The sequence below is a fragment of the Canis lupus genome, chromosome 1 (assembly GCF_011100685.1).
Source record: "Canis lupus familiaris isolate Mischka breed German Shepherd chromosome 1, alternate assembly UU_Cfam_GSD_1.0, whole genome shotgun sequence".
Lineage (NCBI taxonomy): Eukaryota > Metazoa > Chordata > Mammalia > Carnivora > Canidae > Canis > Canis lupus.
This window is the reverse complement of record NC_049222.1, coordinates 99,603,185-99,628,584: the sequence shown is the minus strand read 5'-3', so window position 1 is coordinate 99,628,584 and position 25,400 is coordinate 99,603,185. Positions and strand designations below refer to the sequence as shown.

At 41.3% G+C, this 25,400-nt stretch overlaps 2 protein-coding genes across 4 annotated transcripts in view; one reads left to right on the top strand and one right to left on the bottom strand.

Annotated features, from left to right (window-relative positions):
- The window catches only part of CENPP (centromere protein P), a 218,820-nt gene that overhangs the window by 112,693 nt on the left and 80,727 nt on the right, over nucleotides 1–25,400 (top strand). The window lies entirely within an intron of this gene.
- ASPN (asporin) lies at nucleotides 1,034–25,042 on the bottom strand. The gene is made up of 8 exons (XM_038527409.1): nucleotides 24,788–25,042; nucleotides 18,050–18,328; nucleotides 14,886–14,998; nucleotides 10,801–11,014; nucleotides 9,597–9,707; nucleotides 5,080–5,173; nucleotides 4,531–4,669; nucleotides 1,034–2,298 (listed from the first exon to the last, which is right to left on the bottom strand). The coding sequence occupies exons 2-8, from the start codon at nucleotides 18,297–18,299 to the stop codon at nucleotides 2,101–2,103; spliced, it is 1,119 nt and encodes a 372-aa protein (XP_038383337.1). The 5' UTR covers nucleotides 18,300–18,328; nucleotides 24,788–25,042; the 3' UTR covers nucleotides 1,034–2,100.

Below are 25,400 nucleotides of genomic sequence, written 5' to 3'. Positions count from 1 at the left end.
TACTGGTGGTTAACTTTTATTTTCTTTATTTTCTTTACTTTTTTAAAGTAGGCCCCACACCCAACATGGAGCCCAATGTGGAGCTTGAATTGATGACCCTGAGATCAAAACTTGGGCTGAGATCAGGAGCTGGAAGCTTAACCAGCTGAGCCACTCAGGCACTTTCATTGTATTAATCAAACTTTGATCTTGTCCCTATAGTTTTATAAAACAAAAGTAGCTGCTTTGCTCCAGGTTTCCAAATTTGGGTCAGAATTTAGAAATTAAGTAAATTTCCTGTAAAACATTGTTCTCAATCAGTTGCCTTTGGACTCCACCCTCACTACTTGCACTTCCCTGCCCCAACTCTCAGTGTCTGCAGACATTGTTGGTTGTTGCATGTGGGGCTAGGCACGCGGGTGCTGCTGGCATTTTGTGGGCAGAGACCAAAGGAAAAGACAGTCCACCCCCTATCCCAATCCCAGAACAGTCCAGCCATGGGTGCCAACAGTGCCAAAGTTGGGGACCCTTGCCAGGAAGAATAGACCTATTTACTCATTCCTGACCGGGATGGTCAAACCCTCCGCTCCACCTTACATATATGGAATATTTTTCTACTACCCTCAAAATTATTTAAAATCTAGTTTTTGTGGTAGTTTAAAATAAAGGTGATTTTGGGGATCCCTGGGTAGCTCAGCGGTTTAGCGCCTGCCTTTGGCCCAGGGCGCGATCCTGGAGTCCCGGGATCGAGTTCCGCGTTGGGCTCATGGCATGGAGCCTGCTTGTCCCTCTGCCTGTGTCTCTGCCTCTCTCTCTCTCTCTATGTCTATCATTCATTCATTCATTCATTCATAAATAAATAAATAAATAAATCTTTAAAAAAAATAAAGGTGATTTTGTTTCATAGCACAAGCATAATTTGGAGTATTTCAGTAATGGTCCTATGCGAAAGCATGAATACTATGCTAAAAGTGTTATATATATGTTATAGTTTTCTGAAAAAATAGTTTTTATTCCTGGATAGGAGAAGAAAAATTAAACCAAAGCACAAGTATTTTATTTCAAGCCAATATTTTAATTTTTTTTTAATTTTCTAGTTCTGCCTATGTTGAATGTAAATAAAAAATACATAGGATACTCTTAGCTTTTATATAGACCTTTAGTTTCTTTGTGTTTTGCTTCGTACTCTGTACAGTTGTATCAGTTGTGTTTACAGAGTTGTTTCCTTTATCATACTTGAGTAGACAATTTGTGTAGAATGGACAATGTCTAGACTCCTCCAGCCAAGGTCTTACAAGGGACATCTTGAAAGTACTTAGCTTTGAGGTGACATTGCCCTATGACCCAACAATTAACGTATTGTTGAAAGCTTATAATAACTGAGATAATAAAGACTGTGAATTACAGATTTTATATAAACACTCATGTATTTTTATGGAGGTTTTATAATCAGGTAATAATAATTAAATTAAAAAAACTTTGTGCTATAATCTGAAACCAGATGTTATGAATAGCATCTGTCAAATTGATAATAAACACGGAAGGCCTTATTATAAGGAGTTTAACATAAAGACAGTAAAGCTCTAAGATAGGAGAATGTGAATAAGATTATATGAAACCATACTTCAACATTAACAGAAAGAAGTATTACAGTACTACTCGAGTTATTAAAGAAAGAATAAGAAGAGTGTAATGTACTCTTCTCGTAACCATTCTTGTCAATCTTGGTTTGCTAACATAACAGCAAATAAAAGAGCACAAATTTTGCTAAGTCAAGCATTCCAATTACAGTACAGTTCTTTTTTAAATGCACTTGATAACAAAGTGTTAAAAACTGAATGTGTTATTTTTTTTGTTACTGAGAAAAGAATGTTCAAGCATATGATTTATACAAAATCATTTGTATACAAAAGGAAACTGCAGTAGATGCTTGTTTCTCTTGATCCTGATGTAGCAATAGTTTTGCAAAATTCTGTTGAAATTTTTTGTCATAAAGTAAGTCAGACTTACCATTTAGGAATAGTTTTTGCTTGTTTGCATAATACCACCATTTTTAATAGAGTTCAAGTATTCCAAATGTAACACTTCTTAAATTTTATATTAAATGGATATTACTAATTACTACTTTCTGAAGTTCCCGAGCTGAACGCTCATTCTGCTCACAACACAGCGGAAAGTTGCAGGCTGCACTTCCCAGTACCTCACCGGATTGTTGGATAAACTTATCGCACTGTATAAAGATTTCTTCATCTTCGGTACTGTTGGGCAGAAGTCATTCACTCCCACTTTTGTAATTGAATTAGAGTGAAGGAAGATTATCTGTGGCAGGAGAAAAGAATGGATTAAAAGTACACAATAAATATAAAATTAAGAGTTTCATTTTATAGTCCACATTTGATCATGGGTTCATTTGTCCATTTATTTCACACTGATTTGAATGTATTTCTCTTAAAATATATCTTTTTATGCTTGTTAAATATTTATGATATGTAGATATCTTTTGTGATGCACAGAAGTGCTGTGGGAGTGTAGCACATCAGAGTTGTCCTGCTGTGGCCCAGAGCACATGCCTCCCTCCTCCTCTCCTCTTACCTATGTAGCGGGGTGTGTGTGTGCACTTACTGAAGTGCCATGTTTACAATACTGTGTTTTAAAAGTACTAATGATGAGCAGAAGAATGAAATTCAGTGCTCCCAAGATTAGGTTTTGTAAATATGAATTGTTAGCATTTTCTTTGATCAAGGCAAAGAAATGTAAAGCTGCTTTTTTGTAAGTTGCTTTATAGAAAATATGTCTGTTAACAACTTGAATACATATGTGTAATACAGAATCAGTAGTCAAATCTTTATTTGCACCAATGAAAAAAAGAGATTTATAACTATGTATATGTCTTGTGACGCCTGGATGGCTCAGCGGTTGAGTGCCTGCCTTCAGCCCAGGGCAAGGTCATGGTGCCCCAGGATCGAGACCTACATTGGGCTCCCCACATGGAGCATGCTTCTCCCTCTGCCTGTGCCTCTGCCTCTCTCTCTCTCTCTCTCTCTCTCTCTGTGTGTGTGTCTCATGAATAAATATAACTATGTATATGTCTTTTAAATTATTGCTCAGAATGGACAGTATAGGGTCTTCCCTCCATCCCCTTTAACAGCCCCTTAAATTCTTTGGTCTTTTTGGCAACTGAGATTTCTGAGAGAAATTGAAGCCTTTTGCAGGCAAAGCTAAGGTACCAGTTCTGGCTAGCGTTACCTCTACATTGTGCTTTCCATTATAGTGAGATTGATCTGAGCCCCCTCCCCGTGCCATCTGTCAGTGTTGGGGATTCTGTGACAGGTGCTTTGTATGGTTCATGCATGTTTCATGTGTTCTTCTTTAGAGTTCTCTTTTTTTCTGTGTTCTAATTCTATTCATTAAAAAAAAAAACAATGAAAAAAAAATAAATAAAAAATAAAAAAAAAACAATGCTAGCCAGAATATAGGTAGATTTTAAGAGCAGCCAGAAGTTGGAATCAGAGTAAATTCTTAACTTGTGAATAAAGAATGCAAATTGGGGGTAGCTTAAGAAAGGAAAGACTCAGGTTATGCTCACTAGTTAGATATTTAAATGCAGCATTTGAAAAAGTAAAACTCATAGCCTTGAGATGAACATCTGCTTATATCCCTTCCATTTTGATGGCTTTTGTCTCAGAGAACTGTAGTGAATAAAACTTATTTAAAGATAAATTGGGAAGAAATCTAGAAAAAGCAAGGGATTCAAGGCCCAGTTTTTATTTCAATGTGGTTTTGCTTCTTGGAAGATGAGGATGTTGTAAATCAAGGAAAACCCATGAGAAAAGTGGACTAAAGTGAAATGGGATTAAGTAGGGATTCTTAATTTGAGGAACATAGATAAAAATCTGGGAGATCTGTGAAACTCCTAAAATTATGTACAAAATATTGTCTTCATTTTTTGTTCTTGGGAGAATCTAAAACTTTATCAGATGCTTCAAGGACTCTAGTGTCCCTCCCACCTAGTCAGGAGTTGCTAGATTCAAACAAAAAGGTTCCTAACAAAAGAAATGTGAATCTATGACACTCCAAATATTGACTTTTGATTATTCTGACCTCAAGTTTTAAAAATCATATATACTTCTAATCTAGCACCGCACTGGTAATGAAAATGCCTGGGATCTTGTCCACATGATCTTCATGAAATGTTTCCAGAATGAAAGGATAGATGATCCTCCTCGGATTACTCCTAACCAGTTATGCCTTTGCATAGCCCCTGCCACCCCTGAAACCTGAAGTTAGCCAAACCTGAAGTTAGCCTAATGTTGCCAACAGTAGCTGTGGCTTCAGCAGTAGGAGAACATGGAGGATGGAAGGGTACCTGAGCATTTTAGCTACAGTCTGCTTAGAAGCCAGATCTTAAGAACACCTCTCGGGCAACCTGCAGAGTCATCCATGTGAGTTACCCTTGCTGTTTGCCTGGTGTGTGCTTCAGATACTCGTATGTCTCACAAAAACAAAGGAGAGTATTAGTATCTACAAACCACAAGTGCAAGAGCATCTTACCTGCAGGTACTTGAGCTCCTGTAATCCTGACGGGATTTTCTTCAGTTTGTTATTCTCCAAGTGTATTTCTCTGACTCGTGGTATATTAGCAAGACTTCCATTTTCGATATCTGCGATTCTGTTGTTTCCGAGGCCCAGCCTAAACGTGGTGTGAATTGCATCAACTCTTAAGCAGATGTTGATAGTTGGCTGAAGATACCACAGTTGTGTGGGAAATAGAAGCTGGACCCATCTGTGCTCATAGAAAGGTACTTCATGCTTGCACTTCCTAACCTATCTCCAGCTGTGATGGCTGTCCTTCTCCTCCACTATCACTAAACTCTGTAGCTAACCTTTACCAACCAGAAGGACATCTGAAAAGTTCTTTCCCTTATTTCACTTGCTATCCCTCTACCATCCCCACGACAGAGTAAGGAATAGCTATCCCTGTTCATTTTATCTTCGTGACACTGACAGACTTGATTAGGTCCCTCTGCTTCCCCCAGGGGTCTCATTAGTATCTCTATTGTATCACTACCACTTCTGAGTTGGGGTTAGAAGAGTTTTTACCTTTGCAGGTCTTTATAGCGTTTAAAATCCTCGAGTTCCACAGTTGAAATTTTATTATAGTCTAAGTGAAGCTCCAGTAAAGTTGATGGTAGTTCTAGGAGTAAGAAAAGAGAGCGACATGTTAGATTGAGTAAAGCCAAGCCCCCATGGATTATTTATGTACTTGTTAGGTTTCACGCTGTAGACTTAGGCAGTCTTTAAGGGATCATTTTTTTCGACGTTTTATTATGAAAAATTTCAAGCACATGCAGAAATAGAAGCTACTGTCATGAGTCACCACACTGTAGTGTCCAGTTTTCCACATGTCTTTCATCCACCATGTTATTTGTCTGTCATTGGCTTGTTCATGGATTTGTTTTTCTTCATTCACTTGTTTTTTGCTGGAGTATTTAAAATCAAATTCCATACATATTGTCATTTCATCTGTAAAGGCATCACCAGATGTCATCAACTCATCAGGTCCTCTTGTGTCTACATAACCATCTTGTCAGTGTTTTGGCTAATGGGATTTGAGGTGATACTTCAAATACGTTGTTTTACAGTTGATTTGTTCAGGTTGGGATCCAAATACAACTTTGCGGAATGCATTGGGTTCCCCCATCTCTTAAAATTTCCTCTATTATTAAATATACACTTCTTCCTTTTTCCCTGTCTTGCATTGATTTCTTTCAGATACTGATTTGAGATACTTATTTGTGGATTGGACTAATGATGGCTTCCACATATCATTTATTTTATGAACTAGTGGTTAGATGTAGAGATGGGATTAAATTTAATAGATCAGCCTTTCACCTGAGGATCTTAGGGTTTGTTGATGAGTACTATAAGATCATTGTTTCTTTATGACTGTGAAAATGGTGATTTTCTGATTTTTTTCATGCATAATGCATTTATCAGGTAGGACTCATATCTAAAGAATTTTCCTGCATCAATTATTTAGTGACTATGTAATACAATTTTTACAGAAAAGGCAGCATAAATGCTTGCTTCTTTTAAGTAATGAATTGGTGCAATGCCCAGAGATAACCAGTGAAATTTTTTTTTGGTATTTTTATGAACACATGGGTTTTTACTCTGTTTGATATATTGGATCCATAAAGAGAAGCATCCACAGTGTAACCTGGCACATGCGGGGTACCTGATGACTGTGGGTACCTTCTTCTCTCAGCCCTGTATGTTCTGACCGCAGCCCTCCCCAGATCAACCAGAAAATTAAATCACACCTTATTTTATTAGGCTTATATATATGTATATATAATGTGTTACTTGTCAACAATGGGTTCTAGTTCGCTACCTGGGGAAAGTATTCTTTTTTCCAACTCTTATTAAAACATTTCCTTCCTTTATTAGTGGTTAAGACTGTTGAAGGTAATTGAAGCATCCTTATAAATATCAGTACTCTTGCTGGCTGAATTTATGTTGATTCCAGAGTCTACTTTGGGTTTTAAAAGTAAAAAAACTAGAGAGCAAGAAAACAATTCTAAACTGAGAGAGTAAAATAAATAAATAAATAAATAAATAAATAAATAAATAAATAAATAATAAATAAATAAACTGAGAGAGTTCTGATTTCTTGAATTCTGATGCTTGACTCCAATATGTCAAAGAAAGGAGGGGAGGTTCTGTTTCAGAGAACTTACTTATATACTAGTTGAGTAAATCCATCACACATACAGAAGTCAATAAAAAAGTATCAGAGTGTTCCAGCCTATTGTAGAATATGTTGTAGCAACTCAGAGAAATCTGTTCATGTTTTTTTTTAACTTTTAATTTTTTTAAAGACTTTATTTATTTATTCATGAGAGAGAGAGAGAGGCAGAGACACAGGCAGAGGGAGAAGCAAGCTCCATGCAGGGAGCCCGATGTGGGACTTGATCCCTGGACCCAAGATCATGCCCTGAGCAGAAGGCAGATTCTTAACCACTGAGCCAACCAGGCGTCCCAAATCTGTTCATGTTGAGCAGTCAGGGAAACTTTTCGGAAGAGGGTTTGTAGAACTTGAGGGGACTGTTCCCTTCGCTAGGGTGTGGAGAAAGTAGATAGCCCGAGAGAAAAGGGGAGCCCCTGGAGGGTAAATGAGCAATGTAGGAGTTTGGGTGAGAGCTCAGTAACCATCAGCAAACCCTAGCGTGCTTCATGCTTTTGCACAGATATTTCTATTCCCACGCGGTCAAACTGGTGCCTTCTTGGGACACCTGGGTGGCTCAGCGATTGAGCACATGCCCCTGGCTCAGGGCATGATCCGCGGTCTCAGGATCAAGTCCCACACCAGGCTCCCTGCCTGGAGCCTGCTTCTCCCTCTGCCTGCGTCTCTGCCTTTCTCTCTCTCTGTCTTTGATGAATAAATAAATAAAATCTTAAAAAAAAAAAAATAGGTGCCTTCTCTCCTCCATGCAGTACTCTTCTGTAGCAGAGTTTTCCAAATGAACCAGGAGAAGGGCACACATTTCACTCAACTTGTGTTAATGTGTCAGGTCTCACTTGTAAGGGCCCTCGGGACCTCTGCCTAATTTCATCCTGTCGTGAGGGGTAGTGATGATCAGATTTCAGCAGTCAGCCTTCACATTTTAGCAAATAAATGATAAAAACTTAACTGGCTTTTTTTTTTTAATTTTTATTTATTTATGATAGTCACAGAGAGAGAGAGAGAGAGAGAGGCAGAGACACAGGCAGAGGGAGAAGTAGGCTCCATGCACCGGGAGCCCGACATGGGATTCGATCCCGGGTCTCCAGGATCGCACCCTGGGCCAAAGGCAGGTGCTAAACCACTGCGCCACCCAGGGATCCCTTAACTGGCTTTTGAATGTGGTAAAGACCTTGAAAGAGTAGTTATATAAGTTGAGAGATTTAATTCCAATTTAAATTTCCAAAGATAGTGGCACCTGGGTGGCTCATTTGGTTAAAGCTTTTGCCTCTGGCTCAGGTCATGATCTCAGGGTCCTGGGATCAAGTCCTGCTTCGGGCTCCCTGCTCCATGGGGAGCCTGCTTCTCCCTCTTCCTCTGCCCTTCCCCCTGCTTGTGCTTTCCCTCTCCATCAAATAAATAAAAATTTTTAAATAAATTAATTTCTAACGATGGGATACATTCCTTAAGCCTTTGGAAAAATCTTGAAAACATCATGAGAAGTTAAACCTTCATTTTTAAGGTACACTGAAAATTGAAGAGAATTGCTCTCAGGATGTGTTGCAGGGCAGGAGAGGCTGCTGTTGGGCATAGCCCTGGGGCAATGATTGCCAGTCTTTCTCCTCCCTGACCCTCCTGTCCTGCCCTTTGCCTACCCCTCTCTTTCATCTGCTATCAGCTTGTCAGAGGCATTTTATGTATGAAACCTGTTAGGTGGCATATATTTGTGTTGGTGGTGGTGTAAAGATGAGAAGTAAATCATTTTGGGTATCTTGTTGAAAAACCGCCATCTTATGGAAAGCTAAATAAGGCAGCTTTTTAATTGTGTCATTCTGAATTAAACTGATTTTTTCCTGTATAAACAAATTGTCTTTCCACTTTTGTTTTATATGATTTTCCTCCTAAGTGGAAGATCACCACTTGATTCCTAAGAGCAGCTTTGTTTAGTCCTTTAACTTAAGAGTTGATGTTTGTTAATCTTCTGGATCAGGTGAATAGTAGAAAAAAATTTCGATGAAGTATCTGCTTTTTCTGTGGACACTGAAGGACAAAGCTGTTTGCAAGGAAACTATACTATTAACCACAGGGATTATTTCTGACTCAGGTCATCATCATAGCAGAGAGAAAGCACCCCTGTCAGAGAAGAGGAACAGATTCTGAGTAGGGTTCCCAAGAAAGGAGAACCTCTCCAGCTTATTGCCACACTGAGAGCTTTCAGTAAAACATTAGAAAACTGATCCAGTAGCAAATTTAAGGAGCATTTTATTTTGAAGCACTAGGCTTTAGGTTCTGTCATAAAGAGCAAGTCTCCATCGTGTCAGGCTGGGGCATTCACTGGGTGCTTGTGAATTAATGGTACAGACCTTTCTGTGCATTGGCCCATTAATATGCACAGCACCTGAGTGGATAAACGGGATACAGGGTGCACACACTCCCCCCAACCCCCAAATCCAGTGTCTGCCCTGGTCTACCCTCCAGGCCCCTTCCCCAACCACTGCTGCATGGCTGGGGAAGGTCCTCTGGCCCCTTGCATCTTCCCTGACCACCTTCTCTAGAGAATGTGCACCTTTAGCAGATACTTCACAGAATGACGGGTATAAATGAGCAAATGTTAGGAGGGAGAAGCAATAAAAAGTTCATACTTCTTAATGTTTATTCTCATTGGGGAGACAAAAAGATTCTGTTCTCACTGGAGGGGGAAAAAGGCACTATGTAGGGCTCTTTATGTTTGTGAAAAAACAGGAAATGTCACAGTACCCTGACCACACACACTGATATAAAGGATTCTGACTGACTTGTGGTTTTGACAGTGTATACAGTTTACAGTAATACATTTCATGGTCATTTAAAGGTGACAATGTTTTAAAATACCTTATCTTAAATAAATACAAACCTTTAGGAATTGAGGTGAGTTTTGCTTCTGCAATTCTGATATGGAACACTGTCACTCCTTCAAATGCCCCTGGTTCAATCCCATTATTATCCAGAGGGTTTGCGCTCATTTCTGTGGAGACAAATGACATAAGTTAGCATGCAGCCATTGTGTTTGGAGGAGACCTAGTGCAGGCACAGACATCCCAAGAACATTGAGAAGTTCGAGTTTTATCCTGCACCTTTTTCACTCCGGGTGTTAATTTCTGTGTCTATCTGTTCCCCTTTCTGTTGCTGTCAGTAAAAGACGGCTTTGTAATACATATGCTTATGTTACAGTAGATTAATACTAGAGTAGATTTCTTATATACAATATAAAAGATTTTTGCTTTGAATTACTAAGTCAGTGACTTGTTATCAACTTTGTTCTGACCATGAGCATGATATTTTGTTATATTAATATTACATTAGAAAAAAGATAATCCCTCATAACTTAAAACATTTGTTTTCCAGTATACATTTGTCACCTAAGCTTTTAAAATTATTACTCAATTAGAAATTATTTGATTAACAAATATAAGTTTGAGGAGATGTCAGTAAGTGAAACTATTTGGTAAATGCCAGGCATTTGCCTGACCTAAGTGAGGAAGTGAATGAGAATATCGATCTAGAATTTTAAATGAATCTTTGAGAGGGAGGTGGCATGATTAGATAGTGGGCATTAGAAGTAAAATATGGTGGAGTTTACAATGTCACAGGAAATCCTAAGCTCAGCAGTCTTAAAGCAGGTATTGTAAATTAGATATACACTGCAAATAATCTCTGAATTAATTTTGTACATTGTATTAGAGTAGTTTATATAATACATTAAAAATACTACCTTTTTTGGTGTAAGCATAACTATTATTTTTGTTTAAAATACTACCTTTAAATTAAAGTCAAATAACAGATTTTGCCAGTTAGGAAGAAGTCAGAAAACTGAAACCACAATAGGTGTTTCAAAGGGGATTCTTGAGAGAGTGTGTTACAAATGTCATATTTTTTTAAGGGCTATAAGTGCTGTTTGATACTTTGATTTATAAATGGCTTAGCTAAATAAAGATTTTTAGATTTAAAAAGTTAATTTTGGAAATTACGAGTCTTAAACAAATTGTTGGTAATGAAGATCTCTATCTTTGCATATTGCATATAATTCCAGAATGTCTCATCCAATTGCATAAACTTACCTAGAACATGTAAAGTATTCATTCCTTTGAATGTCTCCTTTTGTATTTTCTTAACTTTGTTATCATGAATTCTGAGTTCTGCTAGTGACTTAGGAAGATTAAATGGTATTTCGCTTAGTTGATTGTGGGACAGATAGAGCCTCCTCAACTTCTTTGTGGTTAGAAAGGCTTTTGGGTGAATCTTTGTTAGCTTATTGTTGTTCAGAATCAAAGCCTAGATAAAGCATAAAGAGTGACACCATATTATGAAGTGGACATGATTTACCAATATTCTGCAGTGATTAGCCACTTGTGGAAACCCCTGCAAATTACATCATTCACATACTTTATTAACTATGTAAATAATTCCCCAGTCCAATCTAACCAAAAACAGATATTTACTACTGAGTTGGAACAGAGTGGTTCCGGGCCTTTGATTTATCTTTCAGTAGGTGATGTGTTCATGCAGTCAGGCCCTCCCTCTCTGGTGCCCCATTTCCCTTCATAGAAGTGATTGATGGTATTGTTTCTAAATATCTCTTGAGGGGGTTCCTGGGTGGCTCAGTTGGCTAGGCCTCGGACTCTTGGTTTTCAGCTCAGGTCCTGATCTCAGGGTCCTGGGATTGAGTCCCACTTGGGTCTGCCTGCTTGAGGATTCTCTCTCCCTTTGCTCCTCTTCTATCCCACCCCCCACTCAGCACACATACTTGCAAATAAATATCTATTCAGCCACACCAAATATGTTTTTGTATGATTTTTATCACCTTTTAAAACCTTAACCTCTTTTATGTTTGCTAATGCGAAGTATTTTTCCCAGAGTGGAGGCCTATAGGAGTAAACTGCTACAACGTGCCCTTGGCATGCAGGCATATCTCAGACACTGGGGAGGCAGCAGAGCTCCTGAGAAATGCCTCAACCCCTTCAAGGGCCCCATAAGAGCAGCCTCGGAGCAGCTCCACTCCCAGACAGCAGCCCAGCTCTGCAGCGTCCAGAGTCAAACCCATGAGACGTGTGGACGGCGCCTGAGCTCAGTGCCTGGGTGCGCTGGGCGACAGGGGCTACACCATGTGTCCCAAGAGCCATAGCTGGTGGCTTCATTCCTAGGGACCTTTCATCCCTCTGCTTCCTTTAAAGAGCAGCTCTAGAATTGTTCCGTTGATGAATTTTGTCACCAATGCCATCCTATCCCAACCTTCCCCATGTTTCCAGACTTGATATATGCCCTTATAGTGTTACTCACGGGATGCTTCTTCCACAGAAGAAATACACATGCTTTGGGAGCTAAACTCCCTTCATTATTCTCTTTACTGTAGGCTTTTTTTTTTTAAAGATTTTATTTATTCATTCATGAGAGACACAGAGAGAGAGAGAGGCAAAGGCACAGGCAGAGGGAGAAGCAGGCTCCATGCAGGGAGCCCAACATGGGACTCGATCCTGGGTCTCCAGGATCACATCTTGGGCCGAAGATGGCGCTAAATTGCTCGGCCACCAGGGCTGCCCAACTTTTTTTTTTTTTTTTTTTCAAGTAGGCTCTACATGAAGTGGGGAGCCTGATGCGGGGCTTGTGCTCATGACCTCAATATCTAGACCTGAGCCAAGATCAAGAGTTGGACAGTCCACAGACTGAGCCAGCCAGGAGCCCTATGGACCCCTCTCTGCCCCTCCTCTCAGGCGAACTGTCCGTTGCAGGTTTCACCTGGAGCAAGGTTGGCTGCAGAACTGGAATCAGGAACGTGTCCATTTAAGTGTGTGCTCTTCCCCTTTGGCTGTGCTGATGTCTGGGGAAGAGTGGAGTTAGAACTTGCTGAGTCCTTACTCAAGCCTATGATACTAAGTTGGCAGAAGTGCTCTCTCTCCTTTACCATGGAGGGAAGGGAGGGACCTTTGTCCTGTTGGGCCCTGTATCCTGCTGTTCTGCCACGGTGGGCACTTGTTTAGGCCACCCCTGCCAGGGCTGCCAAAGGGAGTGTGTACCTCAGTAAGATTCAGCTGTGTGCATGGCAGTTGTTTGTATCCTCCCCGTGGGATGTGCAGTTGCCAGAGGGGCCTAAAAGGAAGTGTGAGGAATGCAGAATGGAGTGAGTGCAGATGGAGGGCCACCTGGGGCTACCCCTGCACCCTGGCTTAGCAGAGTATCTCCAGTCACAGCAGACTTGCAGTGTTGGCCTTCACATGGAAGTTCCAGAAGTGGCAGTCACAGAGCCCCCAGCAGTGCTTCCAGAGCCGTCTCAGGTGCACTCATTCCCCTGAAGAGCTGCTCTGAATCCCATAGCTTTGTTACAGCTGTTTCACAGTAGGGGAAGGCCAGGCTGAGCAAGGCAAGGCACTGTCCTGGTGCCTACTTCTGATGGGGTTATGGTTTGAGCCGGGCCGGCCTGACTCCAGAAGCTACTACCCCTCCCACACAGTGCCACATAAACTGACCAGATGGAAACTAAGGGCTAACACAGCTCCTGACACCTTTCAGTCTCCTTTCTCAGTGAATAATGGGAGCACAAGTGGGCCAAGTCCCTGAGATACTCCAAAAAATGTAATAAAATTATATGACAAATGAAATTTTAAACTCTTTATGATATTAGTATTGAATACAGCATTGGGGGCACTTGGGTGGCTCAGTGGTTGAGCATCTGCTCTTGGCTTGGGGTGTGACCCCAGAGTCTGGGGATCGAGTCCTGCAGGGCTCCCTGCACAGAGCCTGCCTCTCCCTCTGCCTGTGTCTCTGCCTTTCTCTGTGTCTCTCATGAATAAATAAAAATCTTTAAAAAACAACAACAACAACAAAAAAAAAAACAACTTGAGTACAACATTAATTTATTCTTGCAGTTGTGTAGCTCAATTTAAAGTTGAAGAAGCATTCATAGGCTGTATTCTTTTGAGAATTAATAATGGCCTTGCCATTCTCCAGAAACGTCTGTGATCTGAAGTTGGTGGGATGAACTGGATAGGTTCTTGGTGGGATTGTCCTAATATTTAAGTGGCACCTCAGTTATAAGATAAATACATGCTCTTCCAAACGTTCTTTTTTTAATACGAAAACTTTATTACATAGGGAGCCCTACCAGATCTAAGCTGTGTGCACACTATATTTGAAGGGGAAGGAGCAGTCATGGCCCTTGGGAGCCCAGTCCTGGCAGCACAGGAAAGCATGGCTCTGCCGGCAGGGTAGAGCACATTCCTTGTCCTTGTGCAGCTGACAGGAACTGTTTGCACTGTAGGACTGAATAGTTCCCTTTCCCTGCCTGCTGGGGCGGGTCCTCAGGGTCCATGTGCTGACCCAAAGGTGATGGGAAGGCAGGGCGGCCCTGAAGAGGACAGGAGGAGAATAGGCCTACATGGGTGGCTGATATGGCGTCTCCGCCTTCTCCTCTCAGTGCTATAGCTGCCCTGGACATGACAGGCCTTATATTTCCGCCCTCCAGCACAGCACGAGAATGTGCAAACATGGCCTCAAAGGGCAACCTCCACCCTCCCACCGTGGGGAGGGGAAGAATGGATACACCCTCCCATGGCTGTGATGTGTGGAATCAGGCTCTTCCCAAACCCAGGTCCAAAATAAATTAGAAATTTTACTTGCTAGAATCTGGAGGCTTTAAGTGTTACATAGAAAACCAAGAATCCTTTAAATCTTGGAAAATTAAAATATTAATAATTATAAGGGAAAATTATTTTTCATTTTTAAAGTCCGAGGGAAAAAAGCCATACAAGATTATTAATTAGATACAATACATTTCCTACTGTCAGATTTATGCTGTCTTCAGATAAGTCAATAGATTTTCTTATACTGTATGCTAGTGAGTTCTTAGAAATAATCATCATCTTAATCATTTTAGTGTATAGTGACTGATTACCTAAGTAGATCACAAGCCCATTTTAGGACCATTTACTTAAATTCTTAGCTCCTTGCCTTTCACTTGGCTTTTGTTTTAATTAACATCACTTGAATTAAATTGAATTAATTCTAATTTCTCATGAACTAGAACACTACTTAATATCAGGGATTTTGTCATTATTCACACACAGAAAAGTAAGACTTGTTTACACAAAATATGAGTAATCCTTTTAGCAGTGATAGAGATTTTCACTTAAATATGAACATATATTCTTACGTAAAGTGAAGTGAGTCCTTTAAAATCATTTTCTTTGATTTCCTTAATTTTATTGTTTTGAAGATCAATCATTTGAGTATCAAATGGAATGTTGCTTGGGACGGAGGACAAACCTGAGAAATAAACAAACATGTTATTCACACATTATATGCTGAGGAGGAGTTTTCTAATATAATAGAAATACATGTTTGTTAAAATCCATGGTTAGCATTACGAAACAACAAACACATTACTCTTTGGAAAGGCTTGAAGACCTTTCCAGGTAACTTATGTATTTTTGCAAGGTGTCTAGCTGGGTCTAGCTGTCACTGCTCCTTTGCACAAGGTGACAGATAAGGAGGTAAATTAAGGTGTGCTAATGCAACGGCAGGCAGGTGACCGCCACTAACAGGCAGCATCTGCTGATGCACTTGGGCTGAGGAGCAGGAACATTCTCTGCTGCTTCTCTGGCTGTAGTAGGGCTGAACTGGAACCTGTGGGTTTTGATCATTTTAAGAAGCCTCAACATGTAGGAAGTTGTGCTTAGAAAATTAATTATTCTCATGTACATTCTTGAGAATGTTACTGCATATTTCCTTTAATAATGAACTCCTCTACTCAGTTATTTGATTTACAAAAACTTACTCCTCCTTAACTCCCTGTTGATGTCTGGATGTGCAATAGACCTTTGCTGAAACCCTCCCCCTCATTGCTTTGGCTGGAAGCTCCCTGGGCACCCCCCTGTCAGTTAGCACTCCTCCTTGCAGGTTCAATAGTGGCTTTCTTTCTTTCAGCTCAGGTTAGGGTACAGTTGCATTGTGCTCTCTGGGTAGGTGCTCAGTCATGTTAGTTACATTACTAAAGACTTCATTGTTTTTTCCTGTCTTGAATTCAGTAACAGAGTAGGAAATTACCAAGAGCGGTACATGGTGCATTTCTTCCTTACTTTTCAGGCTTTCCCTAGATGGCCAAGCATTCCCACCCTGCTTGTTGTCAGACAGGCCATTACAGTAGTTAGGCTTGACAAACATGGGGCCTTCTTTTTTCCCCCAACATTTATTGTAGAGATGTTCAAGCATTCAGAAGAGTTGAAAGAATTTTACAGTGAAAACCCCACATTCTTTCTACCATCAACATTTTACTACACTTACCATTCACTCATCAATTCATCTTTTTTTATGCATTTTACAGGGAGTTTCAGATGTTAGTATGCTTTCGGGGGAGCCATCCTTGCTCCTTTAAAGAGCAGGAGTATATTTAAAAGCCCTGGGGAAGGGTTTAGTATCAAAATACTGGGAATGTCAGCACTTGACTCTGAAGCCCTGAGTACTTTTCCCTCCATAGTTTACAGTGATGACTCACTCTTTTGCTTTTACTAAGTTTAACCATAGATAAAAAGGCGGGGGGACTTGGCAGGTTACCAAGGTAGTTGTTTTGTTAGGAGATGATATTGGTCTTAGGAAATGAAGTAGAAGGTCTTAGAGGAAGCTGGCAGCTCTGCAGAAAGCGAGCACTGGATAACTTAGACTTGTACAGACCTTGCTCACCCCACCCTTGATAAAATTGGAAGCTCTGAAAAGAGATTCATTTACTGAGGGAGAAAGAGTGATAGGGCTCCAGACCCTATTCATGGTTGTCCTCACCTGAGAGAGGTGAGGTATGTACCGCCCACAGTGCTGTATCAGACTCTTACAGATAATTCATAGGTAAATTTTGTCAGGTAGATTTTTTTCAAAGCTAAATATCTAAGAGACTGTGCAAGGAACACACAGTTTCCAGCCAGATGGCTGAGGTAGTAGTTGGGTTTTTTCTCAGTTCTGTGGTGACAGTCACATCCTAGAACAGAGCTGCACAGTGTTTCCACCCAGGTCTACAAGTGGGAGCAGGTGTGGAGGCTACCACACGAGGATGGTCTGTGCCAGAGATGAGTGTCTCCCTGGTCACTCTTCCCCAGAGCCTGTCTAGTTTGCATGCAGCTGCGTTAAAGTGGATATATACGTTTTCATCCTGACTTTTGCCTTACAAAGTGCTTTCACTTGCACTAACTCTACATACTTATGGTGAGTTTTTCCTGCCTGTGATGCAGCTCAGAAACAATGGCACATTCTGCTGTTTCTTAACCCTGGCCTATCTTTGCCCCATCTGTTCTGGCTCTTGCATTTCTCCTCTCTACTGCTCTTCCCATTCTGATGTGCTTCTACTCAAGCCATTCTTGGACCTTACTTGCAGCTTGTCATCTCTTCCTCATAAGATATCAAGACATTCCCAGTGATACTAGCTTATCATAAGCTTCTTTTTTAATTAATGCTTTTTGCTCCCTTCTCTCAGTTGTCCCTCAAACATGTACCTTATTGAAGTCTCCACAGTGGATTGTAACAAGCTTTGACATTGCCACAAATGCCGTGGCAGTGGGAAGTAAGTCTAAAGCTGTCAGAGGCACCAGCTGCTCACATGTACCCTAGAAGTGGCCGTCATGGGCCTCCAGGCTCAAAATGACAGATGTGTGCCACACCTTGGTTTCCCACAGTGGGGCAGGTCTGAGCATTCCCCTCTTCTGGAAATGGCCAGGTACAGTGACCCCTGGTGTGCATTCCCCATCACACCTCTTCCTGAGTGGGGTATCAGGGTACCCCTCTATCTTTCTCATGAAGAGAGCATTTTCACTAGAAATATTTTAAAAAATAAAGTACTCAGAGAATTCTGCATTTTTAAGACTTTAGAAAGTGATTTAGTTCAATCACTTCAAGACAGTTCTAAGTCTAAATCATTCAAAACAAAGAACATTGACTTTAAAATGTCTAGATTAGAGATTTCACAAACTCTATAACCTGTTTATTGTTCTAGACAGGCTATTTGTAGGATATTAGTAGGAAGCACACTGTCAACCTGCTGACATCCTGAAATGAAACCAGTGATGTCCATTCTCTCTGAGGGAAATTGAACCATTTTGATTCAAATTTGAGAAGGGAATGATGTTCTGTATATGAAATTCCCACTGCTTCCCTTGGTGTTCTGGATTTTTAAGATAAGTTTGGATGTACTTTGGGTTTGTTGTATTTTCAAAAAACTTAAATGAAAAATTGCTTTACAATTAGCTGATTTTTGAAATTTCAGTGAGGATTCCTCCTGTCCTTTTAATTTTGTCAATGGTATTTTCTCCAGAACAAGTTGCGAAATGTTCTTACCTAGATCAGAGCAGTGTACAACTCTTGAGTAGCACTGGCATCCAAATGGACATGTTGGGAACAGATCAAAGGGGAAGAAGGGGTTAATTGGCTCTCTTGTTGGAAAAAGAGAGTTGTCATCATCAGGGTCGCCATCCATTTCATCTTCCGTGTCCTTCAACATCATGTTCTTCAGCATCATGTATGAAGGACGAGATGATGGCTTGGCAGAGCACAACACCAGGAGCACGAGGAACACGCACTCCTTCATATCGTCTCGTGTCAGGGCCCAGCCTACGACTGAGGAGACACTGAGATTAAGTTAAAGTTTAAACAGAATCCGTTTTTGCATCTGAGCATTTCTCAGAGCTGGTAAGGGCGCAACAAAATGGCATTCTGACCTGTTGCTAGGATGAGAGTAAATTTATAAAAAGTTCTTAGAAAGCAGTTTGCAAGTATGCATTGGAAGTTTTAAAAATATCTTTATTTTTCATCCATTAATTCTTTTTGTAATCTAGTCTAGGGAAATAATTCTAATGTGCATAAAGATGTCCATCACAGAATTATATGTAAAGCAAAAAGTTAAAGATAATACTAATGATTAAAGCAAAATAGTAAAATAAGGTATATGTATCCCACGGAATACTTTTGAACCCATAGAATATTTACACAGAAGCTTAAGAATATTGGGGTGCCTGGATGACTCATTCGGTGAAGCATGTGCCTTTGGCTCAGGTCGTCATCCCGGGGTCCTGAGATCGAGCCCCACATCAGGCTTCCTGCTCAGCAGAACGTCTGCTTCTCCCTCTGCACCTCCCTGCTGCTTGTGTGCATACATTTTCTGTCCGTCTCTCAAATAAATAAATAAAATCTTTAAAAAAATATGGAGCATTGTAATTTTGAAATTACAAAAAGGCAAATATAAAACAATCCACATGTAAAGTATACTCACACTCAAACAAAAACTTGTCACAGATATAGCTAATTGACAATCCTGGGTAGTAAAACGAATGACATGAGTCGTCTTTCTTTTTTTTCCCCCCTAACTTATAATGGCTGATAAGTACTACTCTAATACCTAGGAAATTAATGAGTGCTTTTAACAACAGAAACAGATGATCATACTTGACTCCCTACTCCCCATATCTTTGCATTACCTTAATATCTATGTCCCTTTTTAAGTAAAACCCACATGTCCCCTTGGCCTCACATCTGGAAGTCATCTATAATGACCCCTCTCTCCCCACTGCCAGCCTCACTCTCAGACTTGGTCACTTTTTCCACAGTGTACTTGGATTTCCTCCTTCTAATCTGAACATTGTCTAATACCTGATCCAGAGCATCTGAGGGCCAGCCTTTCTTACTCTTTTCTTACCCATCTTCCTACTGAGTTCTATTTGTTTGGTTTTTTGAGGGGCGGGGTTGTTTTCAGTTGTATTTTTAAAGCCCACACAAAACTGGAACAAATGATTCAGAACCTTCTGAGCATAGATCTGTTTTCATCTCATGGCAGATTTTCACATAGGTGTGTTTACATATTATGGTTTTGTAACTATCATTTGTGAAGCATAGTCTTTGTAATTTTTGAAAATTAAAAGCATTATGAAATCATCTAAAACAGACTTATGCTGGTCTTCTCTTTGGGGCATGTCATTGGCGGCATACAGATGCCCATTGGTAGGGCCGTGCCCTGGCCAGAGGGCGTGCACACCCTCCCAAGATGCCCCTTAGCTAGGTCCCCAGCAGTGCAGCTGGCCTGCTGTGCCTGAACACCACCGCGCCTTAGCTACCCAGGACTTCCAGACTCAGTCCAAGCTGGTCCAGTCTCAGGAAGACCTGGTTCTCCAAATCCTTGAATCACACCAGCTGCTTTCAGTTTCCCAGAACCCAGAAATCAGCTTTAACCTCTCTCCATGGCCTTGCTCTTTCTGGACTTAGGCATTAGAAATGAATTAAAGTGTTCATCTGTATGTGATATGCCTTTTAATCACTAGGAGAAGATGAAAAATTCTATCATTAGTTATTAACCTGACAATTAACGTTATTTAACTTTTAGAAATCAAAATGGCAATGTGAACACTTTTTCCACAGGGTAGCTGGATGTCACCAGCCAGATACGTGAGATTTCTCTGTGCTAACCCACACTTGATTACACTAAGGACAGGACATTCCTGAGAATGGCCAACACTTTTAATAATTCACTTCAGAACCAGCCCTGGCCTCCTCCTACTTCCCTGCCTTATGGAAGCATCAATGCACGTGATTCCAGACACGCCCCCACGTTAACAGGGAGGCACAGGAGGCTTCTAGAGCTTCAGTGCCCCCTACCCCCAAGGCCAAATAACCAAAAGAATTAGAACCCGAGGTAGAGCTCACACTCCCAGCCTGTTGTCTGCGTTTTCTCCTGCCGACTATGTGGGAGCACACTCTTGCATCCTAAAATGCAGTGGCCTCGCCCACACACTCTGTCCTCTCTCCTTCTCCAGCCAGTCTGCACAAGAAGGGGTGCGTGTACTGCTTGGGCTGGGGGAGCAGGTGTGGGCGTGGCTGTGTGGTCAGACTAAGCGGTGCAGAAAGCCTGTGCTGGCAGTGTCTGTCAGCTGGCCCAGGGATGGACAGGTTCCCACTGTGTGTCCGGTCCCCCAGGAACCCTGACATGGGCACCTGGGAAGGTCAGCTGGGCTCCATTTCCACTATTATTTCTGCTTACTGCATACCCAACTTTGATCCACTGTGTTTCTTGACCTTAGGCTTCTGTGTGATTCCTGGTTCCCAGCTTCACTTTGACCTTCCAGAATCCCCATTCCCCAGCTCCTTCAGCCCTGGATGGGTCCTTAGCCACCCCAAAGCTTGTCCCTGGTACCATCTTATTCTTTAACGTTGCTCTGCAGCTCTGTCTTCTATGTCCACAGCTGCCCCTGGCTCTGCTCTTGCTTTAGGTTGTTGCAGTGTCCCAGTGGGCATCTGTCAGGGCCCTGCTGTGTACCAGCCACAGTGTTAAGGTGCAGAATCTGTGAGGTAAAAGCCCCTCCCTCCTCTTCTTCCTTCTCTTCTTTCCCTCCTCAAAAAATAAAATCACAGCTCCTGATCTGTTACTCTCAGCCAAGCATGGGCTTGTTGTAAAAGCCAATGCTGGAATGTCAGGAGCATTCATGGAAAAACTAACAAATGCTTAAGTTAGTAAAGAGAGCTGAACTCCAAGTAGGCCGTGCTGACTGTGTGCCCTGTGGCCGGCACTTTGGAGGTATCTCCAGGTGTGTGGTCCCCAGACTTTAGAGCAGAATTCTTCACGAGAGGTCTGTTTACTCCTCATACCCTCAGTTTACTGTTAGAGACCAATGGATATAAAACCATCTATAAAACACACACTAAGAGAGTGAAGGATTATTTTTCCTCTTTTTAGGGGCATATTTTTAAAATTATGTTGGTTTTTAGATAGTTTAAATAACAGCCTGCTGACAGAATTTGCTCTAGTCCTCCATATATTTTTGCCTTTTCCCACAACTTCTGTAGCATCAGACATTGTGTACAATCAAGACTCAGCAGTGCCCACCTGGGGAATCCTTGGGGGACATGGTTTCCTGAGTCCTACCACCAATTACCCTGGTCCATGGGAGATGAGGAGTTTAATCAAGAGTTATTTTTAAATTGCTGGGTTGAGTTTTAGTACTTTCTTAGAGAAGAGTAGATACACGGGCTTGTAGGTTCCCAGTCTAGACCAGAGAAATCTATGTAACATGAATTCTACCTGAAATGATAGACCTAAGAAAACCATAGAACCTTAACAAATATACTTAATAAGAGAAACATGTCAGAGCTCCAAAAAGTAGGAAGCCAGGAACACTTCTGGGCTTTCCCTGGCCTGGCCATGGGGTTGGGGACTGGCCTGACTCCCCCTGCCCAAACCAAGCAGTGCCTAGGAGCCAGGTGGAGGCTAGGTCTGGTGTGTCTAGTCAAGAGGGACAGCAGCAGTGTGAGGCGGCCACACACAGGTGAAGGGGAGGGGCAAGCCAGGCTTCAGGGCTGCAGACCAGCCCACCCATGGGGTCAGGAGGTCCCTGCCCCGGAGCAGGTGGGGACACTGGCTGCTAGAGCATGCGGTGGCAGGTCTGTGGTTGCTGGCCGGTGGAGCAGCACCCTTGTTCCTGCATCCTTGTTGAGGGAGGGGACCTGTGGAGGCCTAGTTGAAACTCCCTTCAGGTGCTGGAGCCTCCCTGGAGCATGCTGGGTCAGTTAGCGTGTCCTCTCTCTACTTGCATAACTCCAGGGAGTGCTCCTCGAGGGGCATCTGTTCCACTGTTGTCCATCTGTGCTTGATGGGAAATCCTTTATATTGAGACCAGAAGTGCCTTCTCTCTGTGCTACTGCTGACTTCTGTTAGCCATATAAGATTAATATGACCTTAGCACTCTTTTACATCCTGGCTCCTTAAGAGAAGTCAGGTGAGCCTTGATTCCATGAGGAATTCACCATTTACACCATTCATCTGAGGTGATAAAGTACAAGTGAGGGTAGGCCCCAAACTTTGCCCTATTCTACTTGACCAATTTATATCTGTGGAAAAATATTGGGATGTCCAGGAGGGAATGCTGTATAGCAGTGTTTTTCCCTATTATTTCAGAAAGAATATGGAATATTATTTAAAATAATGTGACTTCTGGTTGTCTTATTTTTTAATTTTTGAGTTTATTATATTTAGGCTTAAGTTCTTATTTGATTAGATTGGGCAGTAGTTAAATTAGGCTATTTTTTAAACTTTGTGTTTTGTTCTCAGGAAGACTCAGTGTTTCCCCAGTTTATACCAGTTTTACCAGAGTTTATTACTCATGGAAAGCTTTGGACTTTGGTTTCAAGTTTCTTTTAATCAGAATACTATCTGGAATAGTATTTCAGTGCTACTGCTGTTCTTAATAAGCCCTGGCTCATTGGAGCCAGGAAGGGCCTCTGAGACATTGCTCCCACTTTTACAGCAGAGGGGCCAAGGCCAGCCTCCTCACTCTGCATTGCCCTCCCCCTCTGGCCCCCCGTGGCTCCCCCAGGCAGGCCCAATCCCACAGTGACTTCCAGACAGTAACCAGACTCCCTTCAGAGAGGACAGGCACGCGGTTTGGCTGGGTTGTCAGGACTGGAAATGGAGCTAAGAAGTAGCTTTCTGAATTTGCATAAACTCCTATTTTCCACTTAAATGTTCCACAAACTTAGAATGGAAAATTTGTCTAAGTGAAATGGTATTTCCTCTCAGACGCTATTATTAGGAAAATAAGTTACTGTGTTTTTAAATCCCGTGCTTAAAGGTCTGCAGCTTTTCCCCTTGGCTGACCCATCCCTATCAGTTCGAGAGTGCCAGGAGTAGTTTTCAGGATGTAAATGTGACCAAAGGTGTGCTACCAGAGGGCATCGGGCTGGGGCTGGGTCAGTCAAGGCTGAGCCCTATGTGTGAGCAAGCAAGGAGGTGCAGCATCCAGACATGCACGGGGACACTTACAGGACCTTCTGGAAGGAAACGGACACCTTTAAAGACCACAGTATCCTTAAAGACATAATTATCTTTACCCCAGAAGTATCAATTGCGTCTGATAAAAAACTGTTGGCTGCCTTTCCTCTTAATCCAGTTTTTGATCCTCCTCAGTTTTTCAGTACATCTTAACAAAAACTCCTACCCTTTTGTTCTCTACCATCTCCTACGGTGCCTTGAGACTTGTGTGTGTAAAGTTAATCTGACCTTGTAAAGTTAATCAGGCTTCAGATCAGGTACCCAAATATTCTTTTTTTAGTGGAGTAGCTGGTGGAAACAAAGACTTTCTTCCACTACACTGTGTTGCGAAATACCAAAAACGAATTAAAAACATGAAGGTACTTTCACATGTGTGTGGGCTTGTGTGATTTCTTTGCAGTTTCTTTTTAAACAACTCAGTGATTCTTGGTGGGATTGAAAAAAAATGACAACACTTGATTCTTAGAGAGAGACAGAGCCCTGGGGTTTCTCTGTGACTTGAGCTGTGGCTGCCACACCTCTGAGCACGCTGACCAGACGGAATGCTCTGCGTCAAGTGAGCGAGTAGAGTATCAAGTACACGGTTTAATTTCTCATCATGTAAGACTTAATTTAAGAATTTACTTTGGGAGAGGAAAGAGGAAATCTTTATTTTAAATTCTGGCAAAGGAGTTCTGTGAAAAGAAGTTTCTGATCTTTCCTATTGGATATGGCGCTAGTTGAAGGATTGCAGATAACTATTCTTTCTTGGAATTAGATGAACTCCCCATTAACTGTCCAAGGCCATCTTATTGCATAAGAATAAGGAAGACATTTATCAAGAAAAATAGGAGACTTCAAATGTGTACATGAAACTGATATTTGAATAATTCATACATTTTGAAAGAAGTATTAACTGTCTGACTCCATGTATCTGTGATAGCCCTGAACTTCATCATCATTAATTATTTTAAGATCATGTTACTCTCCTAAAAGAACATTGTATGTACAAGATGTTTAGGCGATTTTTAAAATCAGTCATATTTACATTTATGGTGAAACATAATAACAGGTTTTCATTTAACTGTAAAAGTCAGTTACATGAAAATAAATCCACCCCATATAAAATTCTAAGTTATGTATTTAAGTACTGATTTTTAAGGGATTATGCAGATAAACTCAATCATATAATTTGCAAGCATTTATGTTAATAACATTAATGTCCCCTTAGTAGCAACTGTAAAATAATTGTTCCCTGTACATGAAAAAAAGGCTTGAAAACCTACCTTGTAAGAAGAGGGTCAGTCCTCTTGCGCAGAAGCTCCCAGCACGTACTGCGTCTTTGTAGTGTCACTGCTCCCAGGTGCTGGGGAAGGAGAGGTGAGAAGGGGTCACATGAACGGAGGAACACACTGCTCCGGAGCTTGCTGTGGCTGCGCCCTGGCCGACACCAGAATACACTGCTTCCACAGATTAGCCCATGGTAGTACTAAGGGGCGAGATTAAAACTTGTTACTGCTCATGTGTTTTCCATCACTGTTTGTATCGTAGCCAAGACTTCTAGCTAAACTCTAGACGTCTACTGGAAGATTCTGAAGAAAAAATGAGAGTTTAATAATGCATGGCAACTGGCCATTGAAAGTGCAGTCAAAGTCACTCAAGAAATACCTGATTTGAAAAAACACTTTATGAAATTCTTACATGAACAAATACTGATATATTACAAATTTAAAAATCACTCACTCCTATAGACTAACAAGATATTTACAAATCTTGGTAAAAAGTACTAACATCACTGAAGTGTAAACCCAGCTCCAAATACACCTGAGAGGGGGCCATGCTGCTGCCTCGTTCTGATAGCTGAAGCCATCACACCAAGCATACTCACCCAGACTTTGC